A 10,131-nucleotide genomic window follows, 5' to 3' on the forward strand; every position below is an offset into this window, starting at 1 on the left:
AGAAAAAGGAGCATGTCAAATAGATAACAGTCTCTGGTACTAGAAAGAAATAGAGGTCCAAGCTGGACCACTAGTAGCAGGCTACTGGTCATTCTTGGATGACATTTTCTCAATGTTTCCTATCAGCTCTGGTCCCCCTTGGAAAATGAACTTAGCACAACAAACTTGGAAAGCTTTATTAATAACACATATAAAGAAAAGGAGACATTCCAAATCTAACAAGTTGTTTGTACTTGTAGAAGAGTAGTTCAACATGGACATCTTTTTGTTGCACTTTCCCAAATGTGTGGGTTTTTTTCTCACATTACATTAAAAAAATGTCCAGGGTAACAAAGGCGTAAATATATTTTTTATTCTTTTTTTAAAGAGTTTTTGCTCTTTCTTGTTATATTTTGAATAGATTATATTGGTTTATTAATGCCACTAAATACTACATTTTTTGTTATGGTCACCTGTATCCTTACATTAACAGACATGCATCAGAGGATATTATACATATTTTCAGATCTTGTCTTCCTTGAATCAGACAGTCTCATTTTCACACAATTTCATAGCAAGGGAACATAGAGAGAGAATTTTCTCAACTTCTTCCACAAAATACATACAGCCTAATGCCAAATCTGGCCACTATGAGCGCATGAGCATATTAGTATTTCATTGCAGTGCTAGGCACAGCTGGTAAAAAGAGTRGAGATTTGCTAACTGTAGAGCAGACAGCAAATGTGTACTAGTCTTCTCAAATGCCATCATTTGCAGCATTGTCTACTTCTTCCTTTATAAGCTGGTGACAGCACAAACTAAGTGAGGAGAGCTGAAGCTCCTTTAATCGGTTTTAAGAATTACTGGTGTAATCACTATTTACACTATTTACAGAGAAAAGAAACAAAAAAAAAATGTAAGTTTGGTTACTGGCTGACCAGAATAATTGTGGTTCACTCTCCAGTCAAGGCTATGTACCAATCTTAGCATCTAATAGTATGTCATTATCAAGTACTCACTTTTAACTTTTATGGTACTCTGTTTAGGTCAGGATCAAAAAGATTGAACAGATGATGCCAAACTCACTTACTTACAGCTATAATTTACAGCTCTCCCTGGCTGAAGGATTAATAGATGACATAATCACATATGTGTAGCCGTTCTGAAGGTATACTGAGCCCACCAACTATCATAACAACACGTAGTTTACTAACAGAATATTTCCAAGCAAGACATGATGATAATATTTCATGTAACTCCTCTTTGGCAATTCTTAGCCACTGCAATTAAATACCAAACAGGATCACGTGTGCCAGTCAGTTACAGCAAGCAACAAAATGTGATGAACTGTTTGTTTTGAACTATTAGTATAAACATATTGCAGAAATGAAACCCAAGCTTAAACAATGGGGAAAGTTATCCGGCATTAAAATAAACAGTTCTAGGAAAATCTCTGAAAATGTTTACTAAGTCATCTTCTTTCAAGCAGTTTCTGCRCAGAGCATTTTGCTGTGTCCTTGTTTCACCAACCAATCCCAGCAACGTTGACTATAGATATGTAAATACTATTGGACAAGGCTGGACTTAATTGCCTGTAATCAGCTCYCCAAGCAAGCGCATTTTTATCTAAAGCAAGTTGGTAGGTCATCAAAGGAGCACTTCTGTTGCAGAGGGTAAAAGAATTTCCTCTTAACGAATACCTAATTTGCTTGTAGAAATCTGGCAATTTAGAAATCAACGAAAAAAAATCTAACTATAGATGTTACACAATTTCTTTGTTAACACTTTGTAAAAGCTTTCTTAATAAACACTCTTCCTGTATTGCAGGCTAGTGTTTGCACTAAGGAAATAAGAGACTCTGGCACTGGCAAACAATGTCAGAGTACAATTACAATGAAAGTTATGTATGCTACATAGACTAATAAACATGTTCATTCTGCATAAATTACAATATATTTCAGAATCTGAAATATAAGCAGGATTTCTTACTACAGCCATCTACTTTTGATTATAGAGCTATGATCATTAACAATCCTTTTATTTTCTTCATGGCAGGTGCATTGTGAAATGTTGCTTGGGGTTGCATTAAAAGCCCGGAGGGAAAACAGTGCCAGATGAGATGTGAGATGGGTACACAACATATTCATGGCACTTAAGCATTACACTGCTGCTGAAAGTGAATGAGTTACGGCCATAATGCTGGGGAACGGCCACAAAGCGAATGCTACATTCYGAGGTGCTCTAATGGGGCGGCCTTTGGCTCCCTTATTCCTGAGGAGCCGCGCTCTGCCTCGCAGAGTGACGGCTCCTTTCCCTMGGAGCAGCAGTGACACACGGGCAGACGTGCACAGAGGGGCTCTGTATGCGCAGCGCGTGCAGAGGGCCGGGGGCAGCGYRGGCGGCCACCGCCTCCACAGCCTCTCTCATGCTCCTGCAGAACTGACCCACCCGCGGAGAGGGAAGCCTTTCCTGGGGCTTCCTACCTGTTTAATCCCTTCCCCCTTGAAGCGTGAGAGGACTAACCCTAGCTCAGACATTCACACTCTAGAGACTCATTTTTCTTGCTGTTCTGCTTGTGGTGGAACAGTGATCCTAGCTCAGTCTCTAGTGGACAAACACAGAATAAGTGGAGTCTCCTAAGCATGAATCAGCAGGCAATTTGCTCGAGTAAAATCATGTGTGCAGAAACACAGATAGCAATTTCCCTCTTCTCAGTCCTTGCCTTAAAATCCCAAGGTAAAATAAAATTATTTCTTAAGAAATGCTTTCCTCTACAAAAGATGTCCCCTCAGTCCCAGTCTTATATTCCCCAAAGCAGATCACAATATTAAAAACTGAGGAAAATAGTCTGAAAATGAAATGTTCCATTATATTTTGGTTTATAGTTACATATATATTGGAAACAGTCCTGTCTCTCTTGCTAGGGCTAGGTATGCAAAGAGAACAGTTAATTTACTGGGATATCAGGAAATTCTCTCTAAATGCTTTAGTATGGTTAGAAGGGTAGGGATGACTGTTTATGATTTTTAACATATTTCTGTCTTCTATACCATCTGGAGGAAATGAAAATTGTAAATGAAATAGGTAGCAATAAACATGCTAATATGAAATTTAGTGGTCTTTGCTAGCATTTTTACTCATGTATGAGCTTATGCTATAGCCAAATTTTGTTCTTGAATAGGTACATACAGTAGGACACTTGTACCATCTTCTATGATAAGTTGCATCACCAGTTACTCAGTGTTCTGTTTTGCTGGGTCATAATGTTAATGTGAGAATAAGAATATTACAATCATAAAGACTGCTTGTGCATTTTCAGTTCTCACCAATCTCAAACCATTCTCAATATCAAGCCAAAGAAAAGCTCCTGTGAGGTAAGTAATTTTCCTCAAGTGAGTAAAARTGAGCCTTTTTAATGTGAATGGGACTATTTATCTAAGTTATTCACATATTTAAGTCTTTTAAGGGCTAAACTGCAGATCATACATTGGAAAAAAAAAAGATAAGTTCAGTAGAGGTTTACAACTATAGCACAAATTCTTAAAAATATATTTTTGCTAAGTTGCTGTAACATTATTTTCAAGTCCAGTATAAGCCACACATTAAAAAAAAATACATTGATGATTCAGGAATATGAATTCTTATAAAATTTTCTCTGTCTTTCCAGTGATTAACTGGATAGAATAGGCTTTACAGGATCTATTTATGGAGGCATAATAATATTCTCAGTACAGTGCCTTAAAAAGTGTGGATTTTTTAAATGCACTTTTTGCTGTCCAAGTAGCAGGTATCCTGCATGAGATATAATCTGAAACTCTGAACTATAAATGGAGTTTATAAGACTAGCTAGTAAAGCTTTCTATCATTAGAGTCTCAGATGGATATTTGTATACTCTGGCTCACAAWGCATCCGTGGTCTCTTGAGAAAAAACTTTACAGAATTGTGTCTTTCAGTAATGTGAAGAAAATTCTGCTCCCAAGAGAAGAATCTCAGTACAAGGGGTGCACTCTGTCTGTAAGATTCCTCTTCCTGCACAGTTATGAACTAGAGAAATCCTTACTATCCCAGTTCTCATAAAAACATGAAAACTATGAACAGCATAAGCAATACCACAAAAAAAAAAAATCCATTTAATGAGGACTGGAAAAAGAAACACTTACTTTTTGGAGCCACTGAGTGTAGTTTTCCATCACATGTTCCAAATGTTGCAGTTTCTGGGAAGAGAAATCCTGTTCCACGTGAGGAGCATCTCTCTGAAGAGCATTTGTGTTGTACTGGTCTGTCGTGCTTTCACGACAGTTCCCGTCCTGTTCTGGCAGAATGAAAGTATAGGTGCACTGACCATGCTGGATCCGGTTATATCTTCTCCCACTGGCTTCTGGACCCCGACGCTGATTACTACAGCCTATGTGAGCCAGAAGAGCAACCAAGAAAGCAAAGGAAAGCAAAATTGTCATGTTATTATTACTTTCCTTTCCTAAGTTTAGAAAAACTTCTTTTCTTCCTCTTTCAATTTGTTCTTAATTTCCTTTAAAGTCTTTGGAAAAAGGACTGAAGAGCTGAACTTTAGTTATCAAGCTTGGAGAAATGGTTATATTTTTAATTTTAATATTAAGATAGCCTCCTTTAGTTAAAATTGGGACTATTCATTGCATAGTAGTTAAGATTTATTGTTTCCTTTCTGTTACAGTCCAGCATGTAGCCTGCTTTAGTCAGCTGCATATGCATATCCCAGTCTCTTTCCCCTACACTATCTGCTGCAGAACTGCTATTTTCTCTCAGACTTCAGTGAGTTTTATTAAGGTTGCACATTCAAGCCAAGCTGGAAGCAAGCAGCCTTTCACGAGATGACTTGACAGGAATGCGTGTATGAGTGCGCCCCTATGCTAAGGATGGCTGATGGCTCGGTGCAGAGGGATCATCTTACAAACTGGCTGGAAGCATGACCTCAATCGTGCATGGTTTTCCAGCCCCGATTGCATACAACTGCTAAGGGCTTCTGACAAATCCACGTAAGTTTAATAAGTTAGGCAGTCCACCTTAATACACTTCATATGTTCACACTGACCTATTAAAATCTAGATAAAGTGTAGAAGTTTGTTGTAATCTCTGTGTAAATATACAAGGCACCAAAATTAAAAATACTTTCACTTCTCCACTGCTCAGTATTTATTAAAGAATTCTAAGGCAGAAGAATGACGCATACGAGAAAAAAGTTACATTTAACCCTCACATACTTTTGCTTCTTTTCTCAGACAATTGTGTTACTTTAGCAGAGTTTGCAGAGAGGTTTTTTTTTTTTAAGATTTAATGAAATTAAGGCTGCCAAATAATAAAGAGGAATGGTAATTCAGAAGGATAATAATATTCTATATTTGGCTAATAAAATAAGGCATCTAGTTACAAACCCGTGAGGTATGCTGGATGAACTATTCCAGGTTGTCCTGTGGACTCTGTAATTATCACATGTGAAACACTTCTACCATTCTGCAAGTCTGTACAGGTTATATGGACACCCCTAATTATATGTAAAAACCTTCTTAGAGGTAACTTCTTCAGAAAGGGATTGTGGTAGCTATTTAAGAAATATTAAACATGAATAATGTCCTTGGTRCTTAATGAAACCAGAATGCAACAATTAGAAACAGAATCAGAATAGTCCTAAACTTCAGAGAAATTTGGTCCTGAGGATTTGTTACTTTTACATAAACATCAGTCTACTCCTTTGCAGACCATTTTTCACAATTTTATTTTTGAGGGTAGATAGTCTTCTAAATAGCAATAATGTATCAGTTAAAATTCATCTCACAAAAATTCAACTTGCATAAAATCTACCTGCAAGACTACCGAGTGTGAGCACCTTCAGTGCTCACACAGTGGTTGTTCTTATGTATCTCTAATAGTATAGAAACATATAGATATGTAGATACATTATTTCCTGCTAGAACTACAATTTCAACCTAAAAAAAATGCCTGGAATTTTCAGCCAGGGATCTGTCCTTGAATAAGCTATTCCTGCTCAAACCTAGTAGCTGAGTCTTGCATCTTTCATCCAAAAAGAAACCAATTAGAGGATCTTAGTTAATTTTAAAATGTCTGTATGCCTAATATATAGCAAAATATGTAAATAAGTAAATAAATAAATAAATAAGGTAAGAAGGCAGAGCAAAGAGCAAAACACCAGCGCTACTGCTGCTTTTAGCAAAATCTGAACATCCTTCAACCTCTGAATCTCTCAGCCCACCTCTGTACCCTTTTCAAAGGCATTTTACTTCTGAATATCACCTTCACTGAGCTCACTGTGTTGTGAGCATTTTTCACATTGCTCTGTCATCAACAGATCTAGTTCTGCTGCGGTTTATTGCACCGTCTCTGCAATCATTGCGAAATGTAACTGCAAGATACTTGCTTCCACCAGAAGATCAGAGAGGTCCGCTCAGGAGGAAAGGTGCAGGATGAGACACGGAGCTGACGGACAAGCATGAAGAGAGTCACTCCCTGMAAGAAACAAAAACCTCAGAGCACAATCACGCTAATACACACTTTTTAAAAAATGAAAAGAAAATTTTATCAAAGGGCCTAAAAGTAGCAGAACAGGGATAGTGATGGTGGGAGCACAGAAGGATTCATTTCATATTAAATCTTGTTTCAAAAGGCTGCTGCTGACAGAACTGCTGCCTTCACTTTCTGCTGAGTATTTAAGCCACAGACTTTTGTTCACATGAAAACCTAGGAATATAGGAGGGTAAATTTACAATATTTTTCAGCAGAGAAGACTTGATGCAGCAGCAGACATGCTTTGTTTCTATTGCATGGCCCCCTCCCACTAGCTTTAGGCACAGTTTCCTCCTTCCCTTTCTGTCCCCATCTTCCTAAGGCCCTTCAAGCAGATGCACAGAATGTGCAAGACATCCAATTACATGCAAGGTGATGGTCAACCACTCAACCTCATGTTCCCCAAAGCACTTATCAAATTCATTTTTATAGAGCCTTTGAAACAGCCATGCTACATTCAGTTTATATTCTTTGCTAACATATTCATAGTGTCAGGCACATATAGACAATAAAGGCATATGAAAAAATAAACATAAAAAGAGCATGTTTTCAGCTTTTCAGYGACTTATTTCTGCTCTACTTAAAGATGACAAAAATCAGAAATAAAAAGAATTGTCCTTTGCAGATTCCTCCATTCCTATTAAGGCATTTGCTTTTGCTTTTTTTTTTATTTCTTAAAATAAAAAGAACAAACAAACAAACAAAAGCTCTTCAATTCTACCTGAAATGAAAAAAATAAAAGCCTATTAACACAATCCCATATGATCTATGTGACTTGTCTCAACATTTAAGAAGTTAAATTCTCAGCAAAATGGGAAAAAAATCCTCAAAATTTGGTCAGTGTCAGTGTGGGTGTTTCTGCAGGATGCTACATTATGATATAGATATAACTAAATCGTTTGTTTGGAATCACACAGAAAATCAATTGCAAAGCCAGAAAATATGTAGGGGAATGGATGTGTTTAAAACCCTCTTTATTTTCCTAAGACCACTTCCTCCAACACAATGACCAGCTTCATATTCCCTAAAATTTTCCTTCTATATAGCAGGGGAAGGATGGRTTCAGAAAGTTTCTTCCCAGACTGTATGAAGTCTCATCTACAGTGTTTATTTTGCAGCCACATAAAATTCTATAGCTAACTATGTAATCAATCCTACAAGGGAAAAGAAATGGGAATTCAATATCCATATAAAGGTTACTTTCACACGATATCATATCCCATGTATTTAATATAAAAATTATTTTGTGCCTTTTGCCACAGAACCATATGCATGCTTAGAGTTCAAGCACAAATTCAAGGAAACAAAAATGTATTTCTGTTTCTTTACATTTCTGCAACAATATGTGTGATTGCTGCAGATGAGTTGCATTGAAGTTRCATCATATCACATAGTATAACCGAAATAGCTCCCATTCAACTTCCTCAATGCATAAGGAAATTCATGATTCCTAACATAGTAAAGAAATAAATAAAGAAGGCTTTTATTACGGGATGCCTAAATCAAAGTTTTATCTCTATCTCTATCTACTGTCTATCTAAAATGTAGACAGTAAAGTGAAATATTTTTCATTGTTAATCACAGAACAGTTGAGGTTGAAAGGGTCCTTCTGAGAACATCTAGGCCTCCACCACTCTCCTTCTACCACTTGGCACCACTGAGGAGACTTAGGCCTCACCCTTTTTATGCCTTCCAGTAAGATGCTTATACACATTGATAAGTTCCCCCTCAATCTTCTCTTCTCCAGACAGAATAGTCCCAGCTTTCTCAGCCTCTCCTTATGTGAGAGATGCTTCAGTCCCCTAAWCTTCTTGGTAGCCCTTGTGCATTAATTCATGACTCTCTTGTATTGAGGAGCCCAGAACTGGCCATTAGAGTACTCCAGATGTGACCACCACAGGACTGAGGATTAATCTGACTCTATTAATCTGACTGGTTGAATAGTTGACTTAAGGCAGCCCAGGATACCATCTGCCTCTTGACCACAAGGGCACATTGTTGGCTTATGGTTGGCTTGTTGAAAAGCAAAACTCCCAGAGGTTCTCTGTACYGGTGCATGGAGTTATTCCTTGCTACATGTAGGATGCTCCACTTGCCTTTGATGAATGTCATGAGGTCTCTGCTCATCTCTCCAGTCTGTCTAGGCCTACAGCTAGACTCCATACAGATCACACCCCACTGAACTCTGCCTTCAGCCCATTCTCAGTACACCTCACTGTTTCTACCTCTCTTGCAGGCTTCCTTAGCTTGTCTATGAGGATGTTATCAGAGTCAGGCTCAGTAGCCTTATTGAAATTAAGGTAGACAATATCCACTGCTCTCACTTCATCCACTAAGCCAGGTATTCCATCACGGAAGTCTATCAGGTTCGTTAAGCTTTTTTTCCCCTTTGGGAATCCATACTAACTGCTCCTGATCACCTTTTTATCCTTCACATACTTGAAGATGACATCCAAGATGAGCTGTGCTACAACCCTCCCAAAGTTTGAAGTGAGATTAGCTGATAGTTTTCTGGATTCTCCTTCTTGTTTCTTTTGCTTATTTGGTTTTTTTTTTGTTTTTTTTTTTTTTGGTGACAAGTGTGACATTTGCTTTCTCCCAATCCTCAGCCATCTCTCCTGTCAGTTTGCCAGTACCTTTCAAAATTGATTGAGAATGGTCTAATAATTACATCAGCCAGCTCCTTCAGAAATTGTGGACCCATGAGCTTGGGTAGGGCCAGTTTGCTCAAGAGATCTCCAGCTCAATCCTTGTCTCATAATGGAAAGTCTTTCTTTCTCCAGACTTTCTGCCTGATCTCCAGGATCTGGCATTCCTGAGGGCTGGTCTTGCAAACAAAGACATTCACTATCTCTGCCTTCTTTGTGTCCTTTATCACCAGGACTCTTGCCCCCATTTAGTAGACGGCTCACATTTCCCCTAGTTGCCCTTTCACCCTTTTTGTTGTCCTTGGCAGCTCTCACCAGATTAAGTTCCATTTGGGTCTTGGTCTTCCTGGCTYCATCCCTGCATACTCAAACAACATCCTTGTACTCTTCCAAGGTTAGCTGTCCCTTCTGTACACTGCCAGGAGCTCCTTGTTCATCCATGCATGTCTCCTGCTTCCTTTAATGACTTATTGGCCTGATCTATTGAAGAACATGGATATGAATAATTTTTCTTGGACTCCTGTTTCTCCTAGGACCCAAACCCTTTCCAKTGGGATTATTCGAAGCAGGTCCCTAGTGAAGCATGCTATCCTGAAGTCCAGAGTGATTCTTTGCCCTTCTTTCTCCTTTCAGGGTCCTGAAACCCACCATCTCACGGTCGCTGCAGCCAAGGTTATCGTCTCCACCAAACTCTTCTTTGTTTGTAAGTTCAAGTCCAGAAGAGTAACTTTTCTCTTTGGCTCCTATAGCACCTACATCAGGAAACTCTTATCAATGGTCTCTGAAAACCTCCTGGGTTGCTCATATCTTGCTGTGTTTTCCTTCCAGCAGATATAACAGTGGCTGAAGCTCCCCATGAAGACCACGACTTGAAAACATGAAGCCACATGAGACTTCCAGCTGTGTGTAGAAGGCCTCATCTCCTTCTTCCTCTTGAGCACGTGGCCT

The 10,131-nt window shown here is 38.6% G+C and overlaps 1 protein-coding gene across 1 annotated transcript in view; it reads right to left on the minus strand.

The window, feature by feature from the left end:
- ANGPT1 (angiopoietin 1) overlaps positions 1 to 4,437 on the minus strand; it is a 150,445-nt gene extending 146,008 nt beyond the window's left edge. Inside the window, exon 1 of the mRNA XM_026051628.1 lies at positions 4,141 to 4,437. Coding sequence (XP_025907413.1) covers positions 4,141 to 4,437 — 297 coding nt within the window. The remainder of the gene's footprint in view (positions 1 to 4,140) is intronic.
- Positions 4,438 to 10,131: the final 5,694 nt, after the last annotated feature.

This window comes from Nothoprocta perdicaria, unplaced genomic scaffold (assembly GCF_003342845.1).
Source record: "Nothoprocta perdicaria isolate Ctin4 unplaced genomic scaffold, notPer1 scaffold_77, whole genome shotgun sequence".
In the NCBI taxonomy this organism is placed as follows: Eukaryota; Metazoa; Chordata; class Aves; order Tinamiformes; family Tinamidae; genus Nothoprocta; species Nothoprocta perdicaria.